This window comes from Hemicordylus capensis, chromosome 2 (genome assembly GCF_027244095.1).
Source record: "Hemicordylus capensis ecotype Gifberg chromosome 2, rHemCap1.1.pri, whole genome shotgun sequence".
Taxonomy (NCBI): domain Eukaryota; kingdom Metazoa; phylum Chordata; class Lepidosauria; order Squamata; family Cordylidae; genus Hemicordylus; species Hemicordylus capensis.
Genome location: NC_069658.1, coordinates 67,064,623 through 67,090,557, shown reverse-complemented (window position 1 = coordinate 67,090,557; position 25,935 = coordinate 67,064,623). Strand labels below are relative to the sequence as shown.

The following is a 25,935-nucleotide window of genomic DNA, read 5'->3' as shown; positions in this document are numbered from 1 at the left end:
GCACTGAGTCTTCCTTCACCTATGCTCTGGTTGTCTACCTTATGGCTTCTGCTCCTGTAGTTCTTCCAAATACCACGGGGCTAATTTTGAAGCAGGTTGGAGAGGATGCTTAGGAGCGATTGTTTCTACTGCTCTAGTGAGTTCAGTATTCCATGTTTGCACCAGAGTATCGACAGAATCAATAGTAGAGCCAACTCTAAACCCTTCCAAGGCTTCTTGGAATACTCTTGGATCCAATAATCTTCTTGGGAAGATCAACCTAATGGATCCTTTATCCCTGCAGAGGTGGGTTGTGCTTACAAGTCTTAACCAGATGGTGGTCCGTCCATGACAATAGGGAGATGACCAGAATCCCCAACCATGGAACACCACCCTGATCAGAGCAAAAGACCAAATCGAGTGTGTGACCAGTATCATGCGTTGGTCCAGAGAACACTTGGGATAGGCCTATAGTCATCATGGTCGCTATGAACTTCTGAGCCACTTCTTACAACCCAGTCCTGAAATGAAGAAATGAAGACCCCCACCAACAACAGCCTGAACAGCTCCAATGCCAACTCCTCAACCAGATCTGTCAGCTCAGTTAGGGTAGTGGTGTGATTTGTATACTAACAGATGTCCCAATCTGTTTTTGTAGGCATAATAATAATAATAATAACAATAACAATAACAATAATAATAATAATAAAACAACTTTATTTGTTAGCCGCCCCATAACAAATTGTTCTCTGTGCGGCTCACAACAGAGGATAGCAACGTACAATAAAAACACATAACACATTAAATCATAACAGTCAAAAAAGTGAAAATACAATATGAAGCAGCTTAAAAACTCATTTTAAAATTAGTTAAAAATTAGATCAAAGCTGAAAACCCAAATTTAAAAGGCCTGGGTGAACAAAAAGGTTTTTACCTGGTGTCTAAAAGAACAAAGTGATGAAGCCAGGCGAACCTCACTGCTTAGGTAAACAAATTCAGTATAGGCCAATTCCTGGCCAGGGATCCTGGTAAGGGAAATTGTCTTATAGACCACAGCCGCCCCACTTCTCCACCTACATTCCCTCACCTGCTCCAACATGGAATATCCCACTGAGAGAAGCTGGAACCAAACTGGACCACGAGCTTCTCTTGAGCAGGTCTCCGTAATGCATACCAGGTTGGCTCCTTCATCCTTAATCAAGTCATGGATGATCTCTGACATATTTTGGACCAATCTAGCATTATGAAGTAATTGTTCCCTGGCATTTTGGGAATGAATGGAATGCTGGGGGAAGCTCTGAAGGTGACTGGAAGAATCACTGTGGGGTAGGAGTTTATTTCATCTGGCAAGTGGGTCTCTGGCTGTGGCTTCTGTGTACATCCCCCTTTGGTTGCTGTCTGTTGTTTTGCTCACTTTTAATTGCTGTAAAATCCTGCACCTGAGCCAGGTTTGCCTGATAGGGCGGGTGAGAGCCACACCTGTTGGGCTTTTAAGCTTTTGGCACTTATAAAAGGGAGCAATGCCGAGGATAAAATTTCTCATGTATTCTCAAAATGAGATGACTGGAAGTGATTCTTGTACTAGATCTATTGATTGCTGCATGAAATTTTTTAAAATAAATACAAGTATATTAATGGAAACAGGACTTTCAAATTTTAAAATCAAGCTGTAGCCTTTAAAACTTAGGTTTACAAATACAGTCTCGTCACAGCTTTATGAAAGCCATAAATGATCAGTTTTCACACTTGACTTTATGCTATTTTTGTTTTTAAGATGCTCTTGGAACTTGAATGAACTGATTTATTGTGGTGTGGACTTTTAGTAAGCCAAAGCCCACTTGATCAAATGCATAAAGTGTCTCCATGAAGGTGTGGTTCAGCTATACCTCCAACCATGATGTTACATGAATGAAAAGTCAAGGGGCCCTGGGCTTGTATGGGCCCTCATTCCCACTTATTCCTTTTCCTTGTGCCTCATGGTTCCCTCCCCACTTTCCTGGTTTAAGATAGTTTTCCAGTTATCTGAAGTAGCAAACTATTATTTGTACTTGCCCTGCAAACCAGGATTGGAAACGGTTTGATTCTGGTTTGCAATCCTGTTTTCTTGTAGTGCTAGCTATATTTGCTGGTTCGTACCAAACAGTAAACAGTGGATTGCCTCAAACCTAGAAAGGAGGGAAGGGATCCAAATGTATAAAAGAAGGTGAGATTGGTAGGAGGAAGCATGCAAGCTCAAGCCTTGGGCCCATAACCTCCCAACAGTGAGGCTGTTTTCGCGCACAGCCTAACCCGGGCTAGGGATGCCCAGCCCTGGTTTGGATGTACGCAAGAACCACCGGGATTGGGCCTAATCCCAGGTGGGGCAGTGCTGTCCAATCCCAGAACCACCAGGATCAGGCCCAATCCTAGTGGGGCAGCGCCGCCAATCCCAGGTGCTAGGATTGGGGCAGGTGCCACCTGTCCACCCCAGTTGTTAGCCACGGTTAAGGGAACGAGTGCTCTTTTATCCCTAGATACTTGCTTGTGTGTAATTATGGGCTGCTTCCAGCCTGGTCACACACAGAAATGGGTGCCTAGAGTGCCGGTCTCTTGTGGGAATCCCCCAATGCAACGTGCATGTCACGCGTTGCATTGTAGGCTTCACGGAGGCCAGAACAACAAGTTCTGCTCTCAGATCCCTCCGCCCTGCTCACAGAGCAGGGCTGCTCATGGGGTACTCTGTGCTCCCATGACCAGTTCCTCAATTGACTGGGGAACGGAAGCTTTTTGGAGCCTTCCCTACCCCCCCTCCCATTCTTGGCGATCATGAGAATCGCCCCACTGTTTACATCTGAATTATCACAAAGTGTCTTTGAAAGTTCATGCTGCAGTTTTGCTGCAAGCAACAGGCTACTGTTGCCAGCGTGGTATAGTGGTTAGAGTGCTGGACTAGGACCGGGGAGACCCGAGTTCAAATCCCCATTTAGCCATGAGACTTGCTGGGTGACTCTGGGCCAGTCACTTCTCTCTCAGCCTAACCTACTTCACAGGGTTGTTGTGAGGAGAAACTTAAGTATGTAGTACACCGCTCTAGGCTCCTTGTAGGAAGAGCGGGATAGAAATGTAATAATAATAATAATAATGATAATAATAATAATACTCTTCTGGAATATAATATAGGACCCTCTAAATTTGCCTCCTTATTTTAAACACAGGAAGAACATTCTTCGATTTTTGGATGCAGAAAGAGATGTCTCAGTAGTCAAAAGCAGCTTCAAGCCAGGAGATGTGATCCACTATGTGCTAGACAGACGCCGTACACTAAATATTTCTCAGGATTTGCACAGTCTTCTTCCTGAAGTTTCACCAATGAAGAACCGTCGATTTAAGACATGTGCTGTTGTTGGAAATTCTGGCATCCTCCTGGACAGTGGGTGTGGAAAAGAGATTGACAACCATGAGTTTGTTATAAGGTGAGTCTTCATCTTTTGCATGGCAGGATGTCTATTACTTCAACAATAATGAACACAGATATTTTTAAGTTGGTACAATTATTTGAAAATTTTCAGTGATGCTTTTCATTGTGTGGTGCCTAAAGTTAAATATATTTCAATACAGAAAGAGCAGGACCATCCCTATGTTGTAAATGGGAATTTGCACTGTCGGAGACTGCAGAGAGATTTGTGTTATTGTTTTTGTAAGATCTTGGATGCTCTTTATGCAGGGGAAAAAAAATAACTATTCCTTTAGAAACCTGGCACTACAAAAAGTAAAACATTTTCATTTTCTCTTTCTTGCCAGTAGTCATCAGGAATGACTACTGCTTTACCACCTTTCTGTATTATATATGCACTGTATGGGGTAAAAATTACGTGAAATGTGTTGCGGATTAGCCAGATCTCTCCCATTAACGGAATTTGAAGTTGTACATTTAAACCCTTGCATGCTGCATTGAAAATATATTCTGACTGCATGTACAAATGTATTCACATATTTTAGTTTTAATAATTAGTTTGCTTGTCCAAAACACAGTGTTATGCATTGTCAAAAGGTCAGCAGGAAATTAAAAGGAGTTGCAGGCACTGTTTAATAGGCTGTCATTGTATGAATGTAAAACAAGCTTTAGTTGAAAATACAGAGCATTGGGTGCCATCCAGAACCATTAAAATCAATTGGGGTCTTGTAGTTGACTTCAGCGGGTTATGCTTTATGCCCACTATTCTTTATAAGTAACCATTCTCCATGACTTTGCATATAAAAGACCATAGTGGACATGATCTCCCCAAACTTAAGCACTTTTAAGCACTCTCATTCATTTCAGTATCAAGTGTCCAACTCTCCAGCTGAAATCAGTAGAATAAACTCTTAAGTCCTAAATGCATTCATTAGGGAGTAAGTTGCATTAAATTAAATTAAATTAAATTAAATTAAATTAAATGGCACTTTCTTTGGGATTGCAGTATAGCTTCAGGCCTGTGCATGCTTGTTTAGGAGGAAGAAACATTGACAGCAGGTATAAATTAGTGCCGCAACAGAAGTCCATGAGCTTTGATTTTCAGTTGCTGTCTGAAATTTGTAATTTCAAAATAAGTACCAAAAGGCTCCGCAAAAAAAAAGGGAAAAAAAACTTTTCTCCACTTTTTTGCACATTTTTGCGCCTGTTTGCAGCCACTGTTTTCCTGAACTGCTATCCTGAAATGATATTTGTTTCAACACAATTTTTTAAATTTTGAAATGGCTTTTCTGTAGGATCCCAATCAATGAGGTATAACGACACCTTCCTACTTGGCAAAAAGGCACCTTTTAAACTGATGGCTATCTTATATTTATCAGGGGAAGAGCAACTGTCCCTATTCAACTCCAGCACAGTGTCCCTCCAGTGACTATTGCTAGGGCCTTCCTTTCATTTGTTTTTCTAATTTAAGCCTTCTTGTGTCAGGGAACCATCTTATTCTTTTTTTCCTATGTAAACGTTTCTTATGTAAAAAGTAAAAGTTTCCTATGTAAACCTTTTTTGTGGAAAAGCATTATATAAATATTTGTAAAAAGAAGAGTGTACCTGAGACATCATGTTGCTAAAGCTGATCAGATTTAGCAACATTGTAATAAAACTGGCTGACATTCACAGCAAGGAATCACCAGCGCAGAGAGAAAACAACCTAACAACATTTCCTAGCAAACTGCACCAGTGCAGAGGGGAAGTAGCAATTGTTGAAGCCCTCCCCTTCGCCAAGAAGCCATTTGTGCCGCTCAAAAATATGACCCTGAGTGCTGCACAACCATTGGGGGCATATTTTTAAGTGGCAGGCCTGGGCTCTCTGTGGAAGAGGAGGGCATTAAAAATGCCCACTGCACTGATGCATTTAGTTGGGAAGTGCTGTCAGGCTGCTTTCTCACTGCATTGGCATTTCCTTGCTCTGTATGTCAGCCACTGAGTAAATCCTGCTATTGTTCTCAGTTTGAATTGAAAAAGGGAGAAATGCAGGCTTGCTTCCTGGTGGCCCAGTGTAAGTGGGCTGACATTTGCTGTCTTGTTGTGGCAGTTTTATTACTGGGTTTTGGGGATTTTTTTTTTTTTTTTTGATCTCTCAGTTTTTTACCAGCTGTGACTGATTTGACAACCCTCCTGTTCCTTGAGGAGAGTGACCTGAAAACAGCCGTACGCCAGCTGATAACCTCCAGTTTGGACTACTGCAATGCGCTCTATGTAGGGCGGCCTTTGTATGTAGTTTGGAAACTTCAGTTAGTTCAAAATGTGGCAGCCAGATTGGACTCTGGGGTATCCTGGAGAGACGACATTATGCCTCAGGCGTGGAGCCAGCCCAGCGGCGGCCTGCGTCCAGCCCCGCTCGGCGGCACCCTCAAATATGCCCATGCACGTGATGTCACGCACACGGGGGTGTGGCTTGGGATCCATAGGAGCCCAGAGCGAACTCCCCCCTCCCATGCTCAGGCTGCCAAGAGCCCGGGCGAACTCTTTGCCTACCTGGACTGATGAATCATGTAGGAAGGAGCATGTGCCTGCACATCTCCCCTACATCTGGTGCATTTTTCCACAGGTAGAAGGGCAGAACCTCCAAACTGCCCCTCACAGTGCAATTTGAATAGGAGTTTATAGTAGCACATACATTGTGTGGTGAGGGATGGTTTGGATGTTTCTCCTTCCACATGATTATGCAGGAATACTATTGCACACCAGGGGGCAGGATATCCATGGGATGTGTGCGCATATGCCTCAGGGATTTGGGTGGGCCAGTCAGCTCATACTGCCTGAAACCCTGAGTCTTCTCAATGTGTTTAAGTTGGTTCGGACAATACCATGCAACCAGTCTGCCAAATCACATGGGGAGGGACATGTGTATGCATGTCTTCCCTCACCCCATTCCATCTTCCTGCTCCATAATCATATTGGGGCACAGAACATCCAAACCTCCACTTACTGCATGATTTAAATACTTCTTTAAGGTAGTGTTTAAATTACATGGTGAGGAGTAGTTTGCATGTTCTGCTTCTCAGCGTGCAGAAGCAAGGGCAGGACATGCATTCACATGCACTTCTTCATTAGTTCGGTTGGACAGGATTGTCCAAACTAGCCCATTGTCAAGTGAATAGTGGCATGTCTGAATTCATGGAGGTATAAGACCAATCAGTGGAGTAATTCAGTTTCAACCAGCAGTGAATCTCCCAGAGCAAAATGCATGTGATGATACTCAGGGTCACAGCATGGTTGGCGTTTGAAATCAGCAATGCATTTATGTTTCCTGCTAAATGAATTTGGATTTCTGTTTCTGTAGGCTAGACATGAAAAATATTACATTTCTATAAGGTAGTGCAAAAATACTTCTGAGAAGGCCCATTCTTAATCCATTTTTAGGGGGGAAGTGATCTGTATTACAATAGGTAGGATAATTTATGGATATGTCTCTGTTCTTATGAGAATGCCATAGTTTCCTATGTACAGTTCCCTAGAGATTCAGTGAAGAATATATAGGCTAGTTCTGAAATACAGTATTTGAAATTAATATTAATTTAATGTAGTTAAAAAGGAAAAAAAATATCAAATGGATAAAATGTTTCTTTCTTGGTTGGTTTGATCCCTGCTTACTCAGCAAAGAAGTACCTGTCATGTGAATAAATATAAATAAATAAAAAGTATAGGGGAAATGCCTTCCTCATCAGAATCTGAAGAGTTTCAGGAAGTAGATGTAAAATGAGAAATAGCAATTGGGGTTTTATTCAGCTGATTAAAGCATCCTTACTAGTCTGAGCACAGATAACTATTGACTTTCTATTGTTCTTCTCACTCTAGGACGATAACTGAGCCAGGAGTATGTGAAAATAGGTCAGGTAGCAGAAATTGAACTGAATTATTTGATAGATTGGAATGAAGGATAAGAATGTGAAGTAACACATATATGAAGTCCGAGGGCAGCAATTCTTTGGATTCAGTTTGGGTGTACTTTTCCTTTTTAGGTCTCACTCTGCCCACTCTATCAAATCCCCTGTTTCACTACACAGGCAACATGTAGTAAAGCTTATCTCTTAAGTGGCCATGTACTTAATAAAGAGCCTTATTTTGCACCCCACAGTATGTTTCACATTTACATTATGCGTGCTCAACATTTTCAGATCTGCATCCTGTGCTGTTGTCTACATTAGGCAAAATGAAAGAACCATGCTGTTATTCTTATGGTAGACAGACTCGGTGTCTGCCATATGACCCAGTATGATGGCCAGATAGACTTACCTTAGGCTTTTTGGACTTACCTCTTTAAATTTCCTAAGGGTCAGCCCCATAAAATATCCATAAAGTACCCTAGACATGGGAAGTAATAGAAACAAGTAAAGTAATTTGGATTCAGCCGATATATATATTGTGGGCAGTTCTGTATACTACACAATAAGCATTTACGTAAGATGGAACATAGATGATTGGGAACTTGCACTGGTAGTAGAAATTTCCAGTTCTCTCAGAATTACTCCAAGCACTGTGAAACTTCTGAAAGAATACCTGACAGTTAGGATACTGTGGAGTCAGTTGTTGTGAGTGGTCAGAACAGGTATAGAGCTCCTAGTCAGGAGGTACAGTCCCATGGTTCTGAGTATGCAAGTCATGCAGCATTCTGTCTCACAGGTATGTATGGGGCTTTCCAGGTGTGTGCAGGAAGACAATAGTCCTGTTAACATGTTATGTTTAACACATGTACAGTCCGTCTACAGTGTATGCTTAGACAGTTCTTCACATATTATGTTCAACAGTACACATATATACAATCTGTGCACAGTATATGCATAGACTGTTCTCCACATATTATCTTCAACATGTACAGAGGTACACATCATAGCTGTACGCTGCATGTGGGAGGCCTGTACCCAGGTTCATTTCTGAAAATGCATGTATAGTCATTCACACAATAACATGTACATGAGTGCAGATGCCTGTACACTCATTTCGCATAATGTTTGAGCAGGGGGAATGCTGCGGCTCATACACAAAAGCTGTAACCACCTTCACATTTGTATTTTGTAGACAAGTTTTAATATCTCAGTGCCGTTGTTCAGTTCCCATAGTCTCATGGAAATTGTGTTACTGTATTTGTTTAATTAATCTGTTTGGGGGATATCAGGTAGAAAGCTTATGTGCACGTAGGGTTGAAGATTGTGAACACCTAAACAGGAAGAAAAACCTTGGAGAGGCCCCTGCTTTAAATTGTAAATCTCATTTTAAAATATGTAAATAAATAAATAAAATTTCAAAGATTCTTCTGTGGAAATCACTAGAGCTCTTTCAGAAGCTATGGTAGAAGTATGGATCTGAATGGATGAATATCATTATTTTATGTAGTGTTATTTTTGCTACCTGTTATTCATATGGAAAACTAGCCTTTTGAAGCTGCCATGCAGAAGGTCATGAAGGTCCCTAAAGCCCTTTATATATATTTTTTTAAAAAACAACCCAAATAATTCACTCTGAGGAGCCAATAAAAATGAATTAGCTTGTTGAAAGTATGAATGAGATGGAATTTTGTACAAGAGCATTCTACAAACTAGAATATCTGAGATATTTTTTAAAGTGACAGTCAAAACCATTAAAGATATTCATCAGTCAGGCAATCAATATTTATTTCAGCCTAGTGACCATAAAAATGTTAAGTTTTAACTGTTCTATTTTGCTCTCTATATAGTGGGGAAATTTCTTATTGTTCTAGGTAGGTTTTTAATTTTGGCCTGATGGCAGAACAGGGCAGGATGGGCTTTCAGGAGATTAAAAGGCTTTATGGTGAGCTTTTTATCATGGGTGAAACTATCTACCCTGATCTCTCTTTACCCCTGAAATTTACATTAATTCCTCTCCTTATTTTTTCATGCCCTTACCAACTACTGGCTAGATGTGCAGCTTCTCCAAAGGAAAGAGTCTGAGGGCTGTGTTTAAACATCTCACATGCAACTAGGAACTGAGAATGTGAGTTCTCTTTTTCTTTTTTAAACTTGCTGTTTTTGCAGGATAATCAATTCCAGCGTACTGAGGTTACTGCTGCTGCTGCTTTAGCAAAGCAGTGCTGTCTCAGGGGCCCATAAATAGATACTTTAGAAAGGTAAAAATTCACTTTCCCGAGGCAGCCCAAATTTGTTTCTGCACAGAATGAATGACATCATGCCTGTGAAGTATATCTCATGCTTGGAAAAGTGTGGATTCTCACATGGGATGTTACCCAACCCTCAAAACATAAATGCACAAAATATAAATGCATTTTGCTGGATTTTAAGCAGGTGATTTTTACATTAACAGAAGAATCTGTCTAGGTTGGCTAACGGTGGTGATGCCTTAATTGAACACAAGCTCGCTATTGTTTGGTTGTCAGTGGGAAATGAATTTGTTTCCACAGTTTCAAATCCAAATTGACACTTAAGATTGTTACTATAGGTAAACAAGTCAATGAACATACAGAACAGAATTCTGAACATAATGAGAATTAGCTCAATAGAGTGCTCAAATTTTTTGCTTGATTTTTGTTACTGCTGCTGTTTAATGAAGCACCAGTGCTTCTGAAACAATCAACTAACTCAGCTCCAGTGCTAGCTCAGTTGTGGGGGCAAATTTCAACAACCTCCCCTTCCCCAGAAAGGACACTGTGCCACCCAAAAATACACAACCCTCAGGGATATACTTTTGTGTTACACAGAGGACTTGCAGAGGGAGAAGGTCCTTGAAATTTCCCCCACGCAGAGTAGCACTGCTACAGCATTATTCTGGAACTCTTCAGAAGCACCAGTGCTACCTTGATGCTTCTGTTGCAGTAGTGCTTCCTTAGTCAGGATGTCAGCCAGTGAATCTTTGAACTTCTTGTTTCAAAGCTTAGAAGAGAGGTTGGGTTTTTTGTTTTGTTTTTTTGGTTTTTCCTTTGACAGTTGCATGAAAGGTTAAGTAGAATTTCCATTTCTGGCTGAACCCCTTATATTCTACCCTGTGTATTCTTACATTCTGCTAACAAAGCCTGAATGAAACAGAAAAGTGAGTTCCTTAAATAGCAAAAGGGGTTGCTTCTTTGAGAAACTTCAGAACAAACAGAGCTTCCTGATTAGAACCACTATCATTTCCTTGTTCCTTGAACATGATCTAATCTAAAACTTGCATAACATTGTAGTCTGGTATCCTTGTTTCAGTATTGCTACTTCTGCAATACAGCTTTCTCAGTCTAGTTCTTCATTTTACTGAATTTTGCCATTTAAAAAAACCTTCCATTGCTATGAATAATACTGACTTCGCATGCAAATAGCTCTTTTAAAATATATATATTTTATGAAATGCGTGCTTCCTACTTCATGCACAGCATATCTTCCTATTTGCCCTTTCCCAGCATGGAATGTATTAAATCCTGTATTAAACCACAGTAAGTGAGAGTCTGAAGAATGCAGATTACTGAAGAGGATTCTCTTCTCTTACAGGTTGAGAATTAGAGGGGAAAGCCATAGTTGGGCATATTAAGCAGTTTTACCAAGGGACTTCATATATAGGTGTTGAGCTGAATCTGCACTACCACTCTCTTCCTCCATCTGCATTGCAGAAAGAAACCAGAACAGGGCCCATATTGGTTGCACTGCTTGCATTACAAAGTACAGTGTCAGCTGTGGATCTTTCCCAAGCAGAAGTTTTATACAAACTTCTGGTTGTAGTAACCCAATTTATGTACTGTATATGTTCAGATCAAGCATATATCTGATCAGAGTTGTGAGAGGCATTGATTTTACTTGGGTTGCTTTCTCCCTTACACCTCTTTTGTCCACAATCACCTCAATTAATGGCTTTCTTTGGTCCACTTTGAGCTAGTTATTAAAGTGCAAATGCTATGTGCAAGCACTGCTGTTTCTCAGATTTGGATTCCCACTGCATCTGTTGCCGGCCACAGTTTATGTCTTCTGCTTCATTTGCAGCATGCAGATAAAGCACTAAGTAATCCTAGAAACCATATGGAATGTTCATCACTATACTAGAGCAACGCTTCTACTGACTACTCATCTTTGATTATGATGCATCAATTGTTTGCAGTACTTGTAATAAGCAGCGATATTCAGAAGGCCGGAAAAAGCTCAGATATTTAGGTGACTGGGTACTCAGAGGCTAATGTTTAGGAATCTGAAATATTTCTTTGGTCCTATATTGGGCTGGTCCATAGCTAGTCATTGCACCCCCAGCCCAAATGAAGACAGGACAGGCTTAGTTGGAGTAAAATAGGGCCAGTTTATTAATGTATAGCAGAATAAGACTTGCAACGAGGTACCTAACTAACCAAAGTGTGGGTACGCCTCCTGTGTGGGACTGCCTCCTAGGGAGGGCCGTCCCACACCAGGATGAAGGGTCGGGTACTGATTTAGTCAGACGCCGAGTCCTGACTTCTTCTCACCACGAGGCTTTTCCCCGCTGGGGAGGGGCAACCCGACCCACCCCAGCTCAAGTCACCGAACTCTGAGTTGGTGGGTCGAGCCACCTCCCCAAGCGAGGGCCATTCCCAGCCCTCCAGACTGCAGAAACCCTGAAGGGCTGTTCACTGGCCCCCCTCACCACAAATGGCCCTCCAGCCAAACACCGTTACATAGCTAGTCATTGCCAGTACCAAGGAACGTGAAATGTTGGATTAGTTTAGAGTTAGTTTCTTGTTAATCCTATCACTTTTTTATATAGCCAAATGTGTATATGTGAGGGCTGTGCATTCAGATAGTTGCAAGAAGTATGTCTAGACCCAATATGTCATATTTCAGGCACTATTGGCAAGAATCCTGTAATAATAGTTGGCAGTGCGAACAGGAGGAACTCTGATTAAATTCCCTTCTGTCATTATTTATTTATTTATTCGATTTCCGATTGATTTATTCAATTATGAAACTCTGTTGGAGTTTTGACAAGCCTGTTGAAACTCCCTCCGCCACAGTACCAGTTGCAGGGGAGTACTAGTTGCAGGGGAGTAACAGCAGGAGAGAGGGCATGCCCTCAACTCCTGCCTGTGGCTTCCAGCGGCATCTGGTGGGCCACTGTGTGAAACAGGATGTTGTACTCGATTGGCCTTGGGCCTGATCCAGCAAGGCTGTTCTTATGTTCACCGCTGCCACTGCCCTGTCCCTTCCCTTCCTCCCCCAGTCTTTTCTTAATTTAGTAGTGACCATCAAAGACTCCTTATGTTAAAATCATCATTAATTTCCCATTATTGAGGCTAAAATAGCAGATTCCCCAAACGAGAGCCATTCTTTGCAAAGTTCTTTTGATTTCATTGTTTCCAGGTCACCCACTGGTTACATTTCAGGTTCTTCTGTAGAAATACTAAGGTAAATTTCTATGGCAAAAGAATCAGTAGTATTGCAGTCTCTCACAGGAAGAGATGAATCACTGATATTTTTGTTGTTGCTCATATTTATAGTCATGCACCTGCCTCCTCAAGCCGGTATACAGTCTGGAGAATGACACTCATTTCAGATATGTGCTTCTATTAACGGGTTCAGTCAGTGGAATGGACCATGTTGCAAATGGCTGAAATGTTTACAGGAGTGTTTATAAGACGAAATGCTTTTTGAAATCTAAGGAGCAGTTGCTAGATTATCACATATGACTGGGGCTTTAAATAGCAACGCTGCTAGAGGAAAGCAGTCTGGGGGTGGATGAATACATATCTTTGTAAACTCTTTTGTTCCTCTTTCTTACTAGCATTGAGGGCCAAACTACACAGGACTTAAATCTGGAGTGCTTGCTTGCCCCCACCCCTTGTAAACAGCATGCAGATTGCAATCTGTTGTTTTTTGTTTGTTTGTTTGTTTTCCAAATTCAGTTTTTATTGATTTTAACAATAGTAACAAATAAACAAAAGTGGACTTCCCACACACATCTCTTCGTGAATTATCAGCTATAAGATTTACCCTTGCTATAATAATAATTCAAAACATAAATTTAAACCCTTACAAACACAGTTAGTCTACCCAATCTGCAATTTTTACTAAATTTCAAACCCTGCTGTAAAGTCCATAGTAGGAAAATAGTTCTTTAAATACAACAAAAATGGTTTCCAATCTTCTTTAAAACATCCTAAGTTTTGGTTTCTTATCAATGTTGTAAGTTTTGCCATCTCCGCATATTCCAAAATTTTTATCAGCCAATCTTCTTTTGAAGGCAGTTCATTACTCTTCCATTTCTGTGCATATATTATTTTGGCCGCCGTAGAAGCATACATTAAAAATGTTAAATTAGTTGTAGAAATTACACCTTGTGTTATTCCCAGCAGGAAGGATTCTGGCTTCTTAGGAAATGTCATTTTCAATATTTTCTTTAACTCATTATATATCATATCCCAATAGGCCTTAGCCGTCCCACAGGTCCACCACATATGAACATAAGAACAGCCCTGCTGGATCAGGCCCACGGCCCATCTAGTCCAGCATCCTGTTTCACACAGTGGCCCACCAGATGCCGCTGGAAGCCACAGACAGGAGTTGAGGGCGTGCCCTCTCTCCTGCCATTACTCCCCTGCAACTGGTACTCAGAGGCACCCTGCCCTTGAGGCTGGAGGTGGCCTGCAGTCTAGTAGCCATTGATAGACCTCTCCTCCATGAAGTTATCCAAACCCCTCTTAAAGCCATCCAGGTTGTTGGCTGTCACCACATCCTGTGGCAGAGAGTTCCACAAGTGGATCATGCGTTGTGTGAAAAAGTACTTCCGTTTGTTGGTCCTAGACCTCCTGGCAATCAATTTCATGGAGTGACCCCTGGTTCTAGTGTTGTGTGAATGTCCACACTTCCAACATTTGTTTGAAACATTTTTATACATCAATGCTAATTTTTTTGGTGTCAGATACCATCTATACATCATTTTATAATAATTTTCTTTTAAAGTATAACATGCAGTAAATTTTAAATCATCTTTCCATAATTTCCCCCAGGCTGCCATTTCTATGTTACACCCCACATCTTGAGCCCACTTTATCATTGTTGTTTTAACCACTTCCTCTCTTGTCTCCTCCAGAAGTAAAAGTTTATACATTTTAGAAACTAATTTTTCACCATTTTCACATAATTCCTTCTCAAAGTTCGAAGTCTGATCTTCAAATCCAACTTTAAAATCCTTCTTGTATAACTCATTTAACTGATGGTGCTGAAACCAATCTCTGACCAAATTTTGTACTTCAGTTAAACTTTTTAACTTACAGTCCTTGTCCTGAAAATATAGCAAATCCCTATAGGTACCCCAATGCAGTTGCATATTTACTCCTTTACGTGATAAAGCTTCAATCGGAGATACCCATAACGGAATTTTAGGTTCCAACCATTTTTTATATTTTTGCCACACCCTCATTAAACTCCTTCTCACATAATGGTTCAAAAAATCTCTATGTATTTTACTTTTTTCATACCACAGATATGCATGCCATCCAAACCTTCTATCAAATCCTTCCAAGTCAAGTATTCTAGGGTTTCTTAATGTTATCCATTCTTTTAGCCATGTTAAACACACAGCATCGAAATACAACCTTAAGTCCGGTAAGGTAAGACCACCTCTTTCCTTTGCATCTGTTAAATTCTTAAAATTAATTCTTGGTCTTTTCCCTTCCCAAACAAACTTAGTTATATCCTTCTGCCATTGCTTAAAACAAGTTGAAGTATTGATTATAGGAATAGTCTGAAAGAGAAATAACATTTTAGGCAGAACATTCATTTTCACCACTGAGATTCTTCCCATTAAAGACAAATTCATTTTAGACCATCTTTGTAAATCAATTTTCACTGTATTCCATAATTTAACATAATTATTTGTAAACAACAAAGAATTATTGTTTGTTAGCCAGACCCCCAAGTATTTGATTTTCTTCTCCACTTTCAGCTCAGCGTATTGCAATCTGTATCAAAACCATGATGGAGGTGGGCTAGGGGGCTTTAAGCCTACCTCTTGCCATGGTCCTGATATAGATTGGCATCTGCTGTTAACAGGAAGCACGTCAGGGCCAATTGTGTCTTACCTTTTTCCTGAGCAGTATTGCACTGGAGGAGAGGGATATACATATTTTAAATAAAACAAATGATGTTATTAAAGTCATGTCTAATTTGACACTCAGAGGGATACGGGCAAATTTGGTTAGATCCAGATTACTCCTGTTTAGGAGTACAGGTGTGCTACTCTGATACTTCCAATGTTCCTCACAGTTCAGAGTTGTTGATTACTTCAGACTGCACTGCTCCCCTACCTGACAACATTGAACATCCTTCATTGTGGTATTCTGCTCGTGTGAATGTGAAGGTGTTCCAGCAAAAGGACTTGTCAAAAATAATAGTATGGAGGAAAAGATGGAGGACTATGATTCTAGAGAAGAAGGAACCACCCCCATCCCAAATCAAGCAACACAAGGCACCAGGAATGTTAGAGACCTCACTTAGCACCTGAGAGATATAGCTCCCATGCATGCTGACCTTCATGCTCCAGTGGAGCTTTCCCCCTCAAGCCCCCTTCAGTTGTTGGGGAGCAACAGAAGGAGAGGGCTGCTTGCCCAGATGTCCTCCTTTCAGGCTTCTCAGAAGCATTTGGTTGGCCACTGTGGTCTAGATGGACCTTTGGTCTGATCCATCAGGGTTGCTCTTACATTTCTAATAAACAAGTAGGCAGGAGGGTTGGTTCCACACACAGGGCTTTAGCAGCTAGCACCAGTCTGGTGCATTAGTCTGCACCACTGCCGACTGCCAGAGATCTATGTGCAAACTGTGGACCCTAGCTTTCTGGCTGGTCATGGTATGCATGGGTTCTCCAGTGGCAGTGACATGGGCGTGTAGTTCAGAGGCAGGACTATAGCTCAGTGGAAGAGCATCTGCTTTGCATGTAGAAGATCCCAGGTTCACTCCCTGGCATCTCCAGTTAGGAGAGGGAAAGACTTCTGTCTTAAACCCTGGAGTGCCATTGCTAGTCAGTGTAGACAATACTGAGCTAGATGGACCAATGGCCTGACTCTGAATAAGGCAGCTTCCAATGTAACCTATGTAATCCTTCAGCAACTGCCTCGAACACATTTCTAATTGTTCACAGCACTATACTGAAATCTAGCTGCCATTTGCAGCTGTCTACCCTTATCTGAAACTTGTCTAAAAGCTAATGTAATGAATATTTTGCTTCATTATCAACTGAGATAGAGTGTGGGAAATAATGAAGTGAATAGCAGTAGGGCAGTGCACTGAGCAAATTATCAGTATTGGTATCAGTTCTGATATGATAACAGTTAATTTGCATTGTGTTGCCAGTGCCCAAGGTTGCATGCATTGAATGGTAGATACAGTGAATTGGTTTGATGCATCAGAGTGGGGGTGGAGGATTACCTGAATTCAAGAAGCTGACTTCCTATTATCGTCTTATTGCAAATCAGCTGCTTTCTGGGAAGTCCCTTCAATGGTGCTTTAAAATGTTGCCTTCCAGTCCCCTGGCAATCTCCCCATAATGTCTTGGGAAAGGAAGCATTGTCCCAGTGTACCATCATTTCACTAGGGCAGTACCCATTTCACTGGGGCATTATAAGACCACCCTCTCTATAGTTACAGGAAGTTGCAATTTTTACCCTACTTTCCTTAAGGAAAGTAAACTTATGAGATCACCCGGCAGTGTGTGTATGTCCGCGTGTCCCCCAGTTATCAACTTCATAATGCCTGGATTGATATGAAGCAAATTGGGTACAACTGTAGGGACACATAGGGATACCTCAACAGCATAGCTCATGATGATGAATCCACCCCAATTCAAGATGGTGGATGCATAAACATTTGTGGTGCAAGTGGCGTAGTTTGTGAGGATGTCATCCACCCTGATTCATGATGGTGGGTGTGTAAATGGTTGAGGCACAAGTGGGCAACCCTGTGGACTGCCTAATTTGAACCAAATTTGTACAGTTGTAGTGAGTGACACATAGAGACACCTCAATGGCATAGTTTGTGATGATGTCATCCACCATAATTCAAGAAGGCAGACATGTGAACGTTTAAGGTTGAAGTGTGTTAACTTTTGAAGATAGTAATTATCAAAAGATTGTAGAAAAGGAAAGTAGGCAGATTAGTTCTTCTCAGAAGAACCTTTTCCCCCAGGAAGACTCTGGGGAAAGGATACAATGTTGTAACATTGCTTCATTCCCTAGGGCACTGTGGATTTCTGCGGGGAAAGGGTGACATTTTAAAGTGCTGCCACAGTGCTGCCCAGAAGGCAGTCAAATTCCAACTAGAATGAAGTCTGCTCCTTGAATTCAGGTAAACCCCACAAGCTCTCATTGATACAAATGGATAAGATGCAGCACAACAATAAAAATTGTCCTTTTTATTGGACCGTTGTTTCATTGGATTGGATTCTTTCAATCACAGTCACAACCAGTGCACAACACTGAGGATAACAGTAGATGGAATGTGCACATTTATTTTACATTAAATTATGTAGGCACAGTGTTGCATTACTATTTGAGATAGCAATCCTGAAGTGGCACCTTTGTGGCCACTTCATGAAGTGGTACTCATGACAGCATATTTGCATGTACATCCTGGTAACAGCCAACTACCCAAATATGTTTGTCTTCGGAGAAGATTTTGGGGCAGTTCAAACAAACAGTGGCTGCTGTACGCAATTACTGTTGGGGCCACAGTGAGAACATGCCCTTTTGTGGCACATGTGGAGGGGAGATTCCGATGAACACACCCCACATGTGATTAAAGGGTGAGCTGAGAATACGTTGGCACCTTCTTTAGAGGCGTCAGGGTGAACGTGTTCTTGCTGTGGTCCCAACATTATTGTGTGCAGCAGGTGCTGTTCATTTGAACCAGCCCCTTCATTATTCATGTGGGATAAGGCACTCCATTATTGACTGAGTTCAAATCTAGTAAAATTATGGTTAAAGGTGATTAATTTCTACTCCAACAGAAATTTATGAAGAATATGGTAGTGCGTTGGTGAAGCTCTGAGTAAGCATACAAAGAATAGTTCACATTCATCATGTAGAGGGACCTGTCACTAGTGGCTGGTACTTCTCCCCCATAGAGGGTAATGGAAATCTTTTTCGTGTATGGAGCTCCAATCCTCTGTAGTTGCTCCTGGCCTGTAGAATGCACTCCCTATAGATATCCATGGCTTTACATCTTTACCAGCCTTCAAAAGAGCCCTTAAAACACTATTTTTTTTAGCCTGGCTTTTAGTAACCTTTGAATATTTTTAACTCGTCGTTTTAATAGTTTGTTTTATTGTGTCTTTATTGTATTTATGGTTGTGAACCGCCTAGAGCCTTTGGAGTCAGGTGGTGTTTTTCTATCTATCTATCTATCTATCTATCTATCTATCTATCTATCTATCTATCTATCTATCTATCTATCTATCTAAAATGATCAGTGTACAGAACTGAGTTAGAATTATAGTACATCCTGATCACAAATAACTACCAAAATCCTTGTGTGAATCAGCACTATGTTACTATCAAGAGCACTGTGTAGTATCGTACACTCTGATTATGAATGTATCTTTAGGAATTCAATTCTGTTCATTCACATGACACTTAAGGTCAGTGATCTATTCAATGTTAAGTCGATTTTGCTGTGACTTAAATGCACAGTAAGTGTTTAGGTCCTGTTGAGCTCAGTGGGATTTAAGATGCTTCTGGATTACACCCAATATTTTTTAGGTTATTAGGAGGGTCTGTGCTCAGTAATGCACAATGTTAACCATGTGGGATGTCAGTAGTATTTTTGTTCACCTGCTTTGAAAACGCCTTGCATGTTCACGTTCAGCCTTTGTTTCATGCACACCCTTTTACCTAAGTTAATGTTTCATATTTATTTTTATTTTTGCATTAATCTCTTCCTCTTCAGGTGCAATCTAGCTCCCGTGGTGGAGTTTGCTGCAGATGTGGGAACTAAATCAGATTTTATTACCATGAACCCATCAGTTGTACAAAGAGCATTTGGAGGCTTTCGGAATGAGAGTGACAGAGAAAAATTTGTGCATAGACTATCCATGCTGAATGACAGTGTCCTTTGGATCCCTGCTTTCATGGTCAAAGGCGGAGAGAAGCATGTGGAGTGGGTTAATACATTAATCCTTAAGAATAAATTGAAAGTGCGAACTGCCTATCCATCACTGAGACTTATTCATGCTGTCAGAGGGTAAGTGTCTGGAAAAGACTGGTCTGTCCTTGGCACAATAGAACTCATAACTAAAATTTCCACTAGACAGAAGGAATAGCTCTTTATACTATTCTAGCCATAATGGATTATACTTTTGATAAAGTCGCATTTGTTTGGTAGAAAATGTTTCCCACTCATTTAGTCCTTTCAAAGACAAATATTGAGAATGATTTAATTTTGTGACCTTTCCCCCTCCTATTGTGAACAAAAGGACTTGGATCTTTCTGAGGAATCCTTAGAAACCATCTAAATTATTCAAAAACTAATGACTTGAATAAGAAACAATCTGTCTTAGTTCTGTTTTGAAAGTTTTAGTCCTGTTCTTCAGGTGTATATTTTTGTATATTTATTTTCCTCTTGGTGATGAAACAGGCCTTTAATATCCACATTATATCTCTCGCCAATTGAGCAAACTTTGATCTGACAAATTTAACAATGAGACATCAAATACCTCTAGTGAATGTTCCCTCCTAAACATTCTTATACCTCTTTTTTGAGACCTCCCTATGTTTCCATGTCAGTTTAGAAAACATGGACACCAGTCCAAAGGCTCTATTCTAATAGTGAATGTGCCTGATTTCTTAGTCAGGTGTAAAATCCATCCCCTATTTCCATAATCCCTCGATTTAGGCATTGAGAATCACATTACAGGTGGACCTCATCTGCGGAGGTTCTGTTTTGGGCTACAACTGTGGATAATGGAACCAAGGATAACAAGACCTTGAGGCAATAGGAATTGGGAGGTTAGTTTCCCCAGGGTAAAAACAAAAAGGGCAAAAGATATCTAAAAATGGAAGAAGAAAGAGGAATAAAGTGCTGTGCCATGCTCTGTGGGTTTCCATCTGTCCAGCAATGCCCCCCACCCGAAACCCCAAATTTCAATAATTTTTCATGAAAAATCACAGGGAAATATATTTTACAAAATGGCTTCTTTCAGCAAAATGGTGGCCAGAAATTACCTTGGAGGTAATTTCGAGCCACTGAAACCATGGATATGCAAAATTTAACCCTTTGCCCAACTGTGGATACATGAAATCATGGTTGTTGGGGCCTCATGTGACAAGGTTCACCTCTAGTCATTTTGTCATACCAGTTGAATTGTTTGTTATGATATATTGTCCTTCTGGAGGCAGTCCTGTCCAGGCTGTAATCCTCCATTGCATTCCTATGCTGTATGCTTTCCCACCTAGTTAATGAATATTGGTGTTCTAAAAGGTTTAATTGCTAGAATTCGCTGAGTTGATTAAACAGTTGGGAAATGCTTGTTCATTAAATGGGACTTGTTCCCCGAGGGATAAAAGATGCTCTATAAACTATATTTTCATATTTAACACTGACAGTATTTGTGCCCTATGCAAGTTGTAAACTATTTAATATCTTTTTAATTAATGGAAATATTAAATGGTGTTGAACCAATAATGATTCACTTAAGATCCCATCAGAAAAAACTGTATTGATTGATGAATTAATAACTTTTTTAAAAAAAAAAAACCTTGACCAGAAAGCTGGGATTTTGTTCATTTAGCAAGTATTCTTCCTGCTACTGTAATATGCTCTCTCTGAAGCTGTTCTTATGCACAGGCAAAGCCAGGCTAAGGAAGCCAAGCCTCGTCTTGCCCGCACATGAGAACCAGCGGGATTTTGTCAGATCCCAGTGGTGCCTTGGCAGCAAAACTGTCAAGCTGGCCACACTCTTAAATGGAGTGAAGGGAGCTACCCTTAGCCCTGTTTTTTTTTTAATTGTCTGCCAGTGCTGGGAGACTGTGGGGATCCCAGCTAGTGTCGGGGGGAATACTCATAATGCACCATGCACTCGCATGGTGCATTATTGGAGTTCTAGGGGCCAGCACGACACGTCCCTGCCCACGACCCTCCATGCTGCTTGAGGAGGCAGCTGCACGTCTGGCTGTGCGATCCTCATGCCCAGACCAACAACAAGGATCATCTGCAGGGAAGGTAAAAGCTTTTGGAGGCTTCCTCCCCTGCCCCTTCAAGCCTTTTCTCATGGATCATGAGAAAGGGCTCTCTATATCCAGGTATTATGTGTTTGAAAGACAATAGCATTTTCAAGGTTTTAAGGCTATTGTACAAATAGAGCAATCACATTCTAAAATTCGGCACAATGTTGTAAATAATTTTGAAAAATATCTAGATAGAAACTAAAGGTACTTTTAACCTTTACAGCAGAGTGTTTCCCCTCCCATGGCTTTTCCATTAGTTTCTCTAGCTTACTATTAGGAGTGTGCACAAAACTGGAAAATCTGGGTTGATTTGAGTCAAACTGGATTTGAACCAGGTCCGGTCCGGTTTTGTGAACACCTGAATCAGGCCAGCTTGAATTCAAGCCCAGTTCGGACAGCTTTGAGGGCATACTTGTAAAGGTGAATCTGGTAAGGCTTCCCCTTTACCAGTACCAGGGAAAGGGCCGGGGGGGGCGGAATCAGGGAGCCTAAAGAAAAGGAATTGGGGTGAGAGGGAAGAAAAAAATTTAACTTCAATTAGCCAGTAGTGGTGGTGGGGACTCCCCTTCCACCCCCACTGGAGCGGGCAGGCCTGGTTTTTGCCTCTGTGCATGCACAGTAGCAAAAAGATTGGCCTTCACACATGTGCAGAGGCCACTTTTTTGCTGCTGCACACACGTGGATGCCTGAACCGAGCCCCAACTGGGTCTGTCCACTACAGCGAGGAGGGGGGAGTCCCCGCTGCCCCTCCCCCTGAGACTGTCACAGCTGCTGCCAGTGGCAAATTTGAAGGTAGATCTTTACTTCAATCCTGTACCAACTCTTTTTCTTTAGGTCACTTGATCCCCTTCTTTACTGATAAAGGGGAATCCTTATCTGACTCCCCTTTACCAGTGATCTTTGAGCCGAATGTGGCCCGTTTTGACTCAAACCGAACCTCCTCGAGCCAAATGGTTGAAGTCGAGCCAGTTTGCACCCCCCTACTTACTATTACCACAAAAAATCCTTTCCTTTTGAAATTAGGGATAGAACCAGCATGGTGTAGTGGTTAGAGTGCTGGACTAGGACTGGGGAGACCCGAGTTCAAATCCCCATTCAGCCATGAGACTTGCTGGGTGCCTCTGGGCCAGTCACTTCTCTCTCAGCCTAACCTACTTCACAGGGTTGTTGTGAAAAAGAAACTCAAGTATGTAGTACACCGCTCTGGGCTCCTTGGAGGAAGAGCGGGATATAAAATGTAAATTTTTTAAAAAGTTCAGTCACCTTCTAATGTCAGAATAAGTGTTGACTATTTGCATTAGATGTATGTCAAATTAGTATATTATAAAGAGCATAGCATTAAAAACTTGAACTCCTTTCCCATGGCAGACAATAGTATCTCCATGAGCTAACATTTTCAACTCTTTCAATGGCCTTTATGGGTCTAAGATTTCTTTGGAGCTAATGGAAGTTCTTTTTCTAGGACAAACAGCACACACAGGGGACCCAATTCAGCTCAGGACCACAGTGCAAAGGGTGTAGAGCACTGTTTCCTCTAACAGGGATTCCCAGATGTTGTTCACTACAACTCCCAGCATCTCCAGCTGCAGTGGCCTTTGGCTGGAGATTATGGGAGTTGTAGTCATCAGCATCTGGGAATCCCTATTAGAGGGGACACTGGTGTAGAGTTAAAGCTCCTGACGTACAACATGGTCCCAGTCTGGATTGGGGCTCCCAATTTATGCTTTTACAGAAAACAAAAAGCAAGCATACTACTGTAGGTCCAATGGCATTATTAGATCACTTATATATGACGAAACTGCCTTATACTGAATCAGAACATTGGTCTATACTAGTCAGTTTTGTCTACACTCACTGGCAGCAGCTCCATGGGTTTTCAGGCAGTGGTTTTTCTCAGCCCTATCTGAAGTTGCCAGGGACTGAACCTGGGACCTTTTGATTGCAAAGCATATATTCTACCATTGAGCTGCAGTCTCTCCCTTTTGGAATTCAAGGCTCCATTTTAAAAAGCCTTGGACATTTCCCGCCTATAGTTTGTGAATGTTTAGCCTTGTCCCAGTTTTGCCATTGTCATAGAAAAGAAATGTTGCTCCACTCAGTCACTTGTAGAGGGACCATGTTGTTTCCCTCTTAGCATCCTCACTTTGGTCAGCAAAACTTGGCTTCCCTGAGAAGATACAAAACCAGAAAATGCAAGGGGACACAGAAGGATCATATAACATAAGATGGGGCCATAGATCATCTGCTTTGCATGCAGGAGGTCCCAGGTTCAATCCTTGACATCTCCAATAGGGCTGGGGAAAACTCCTGCCAGAAACCATGGAGAATCTCATCAGTCAGTTCAGCCTTCTGTACCACTCGCCCTCAAGCCCGCTCACAGGATCGTGAGAAAGGGCTCATGATCTTTCTCACATGGTACACTGGAAAAAGAATGAAGTGACATGTCAAACTGAGAGTACCATTTGGTGGTTCTGGTTGAGAAAATCGGAGGTTGACTGACACTAGGGACAGGGAAATAACAATCTGTGGACATGGCTTTTAGAGGGAGTTTCCTTGACATAGTGATTTCTAAAAATTGTTTTTCACTACATTTTTGTGCGTGCTTGTTTTGTGTTGAGTACAATGTCAAATAGTGCTAACTAGATACTTCTTAAGAGTTAAGTTTCAAAGGAGAAAATTGCATGGGACATTATGCAGTGGTGATAAATGTATGGATTTAATGTTTTTAAAGCAATTGTACTTACAATAATAAAAATAGCTATCCTCTTCCCCCATTATAGGCTTGTTCTTTGAAACTTTAAATACAAATGTAATCTCCATAGTTGATCTGCATAACTACTGGTAGCAATCTTCAGTAATGGCTTGAGAGTACAAAATGTATCAAGTTTTTATACCTTTAAAGAATATTTAAATCTAACTTTGCCACATATAAGAGACCAGTTAAGTATTAGATTCTGGGGAACACCTTCAACCCAGTACGAATATTGGGTTTTCCTGAACTTCTTCCCCACCATGGGGACAAAGAAACAAATGACTAGGAGTGTACAATGTTTGTTGGAGAAATTCATTGGGGATAAGTCTTATCAGTTACTACTAGTCCTACCTGCCTCTGAACATGAATGTAGGCTACCTCTGTGTTCAGAGCATGCCATCATCTCCTGACTTCCAAGGCATCTGGTGGGCCATTATGGGAAACAGAGTGTTGCACTGTGTAAGCCTTGGGCCTAATAAAGAAAGACTCTTCTATATTCTTATGATTTGAATATGGTATCACTCTTACCACCCAGTCTGCTCCACAGAGAATGTGGCTTTAAAACTGGACAGCCAGGAAAATGCCAAGTTCAGATAAATACTTAATTTTTTACTTTATCCCATGGTGATGGTGTGTGTGTAAGTTTGAGGTCCATACTACAGGTGAAACTTGGAAAATTAGAATATTGTGCAAAAGTCCATTAATTTCAGTAATGCAAATTAAAAGGTGAAACTGATATATGAGACAGACGCATTACATGCAAAGCGAGATAAGTCAAGCCTTAATTTGTTATAATTGTGATGATCATGGTGTACAGCTCATGAAAACCCCAAATCCACAATCCCAGAAAATTAGAATATTACACGGAACCAAGAAGACAAGGATTGTAGAATAGAACAATATAAGACCTCCTAAAAGTATACAGTGTACTGTGCTTGATTGGCCAGCAAACTCGCCTGACCTGACCCCATAGAGAATCTTATGGGGCATTGCCAAGAGAAGGATGAGAGACATGAGACCAAACAATGCAGAATTGCTGAAGGCCGCTAATGAAGCATCCTGGTCTTCCATAACACCTCATCAGTGCCACAGGCTGATAGCATCCATGCCATGCCACATTGAGGCAGTAATTGCTGCAAAAGGGGCCCAAACCAAGTACTGAATACATATGCATGCTTATACTTTTCAGAGGTCGGATACAATCCTTGTCTTCTTGGTTCCATGTAATATTCTAATTGTGAAATAGCATCTAATAATGTTCTCTTTTGGATACACCCATTATCAGTGATTGTATCAGACACAAAGAGGAAATCGTGTGCATCATTGATGAGAAGGATATAGATTTGCAAGGGACTAGAAGCTACCCAAAGAGCTATTATGTATAAAGACCTCACACTATCAATCCCAGAACACCATCCCCCAACTCCAAAATAGCATTGCATGTTCTGGGGCAGGAGAACGAGATACCCTAGGCAAGGTCAGAATCGCTTTGATGGTAGCCATGCTGAAATTACTAGCTGACACCCTGACTAATGAATGCACCAGGAAGATGCATCTGTGCTGCATAAAGCTTCCCCACTAGAGTTTTCTAGTTTTCTG

The 25,935-nt window shown here is 41.2% G+C and overlaps 1 protein-coding gene across 4 annotated transcripts in view; it reads left to right on the top strand.

Moving 5' to 3' along the window:
- The window catches only part of ST8SIA4 (ST8 alpha-N-acetyl-neuraminide alpha-2,8-sialyltransferase 4), a 128,724-nt gene that overhangs the window by 32,747 nt on the left and 70,042 nt on the right, over positions 1 to 25,935 (top strand). For all 4 annotated transcript variants that reach the window (XM_053301162.1, XM_053301161.1, XM_053301163.1 and 1 more), the window contains 2 exons: positions 3,174 to 3,431; positions 19,309 to 19,602. In XM_053301162.1, coding sequence (XP_053157137.1) covers positions 3,174 to 3,431; positions 19,309 to 19,602 — 552 coding nt within the window. The remainder of the gene's footprint in view (positions 1 to 3,173; positions 3,432 to 19,308; positions 19,603 to 25,935) is intronic.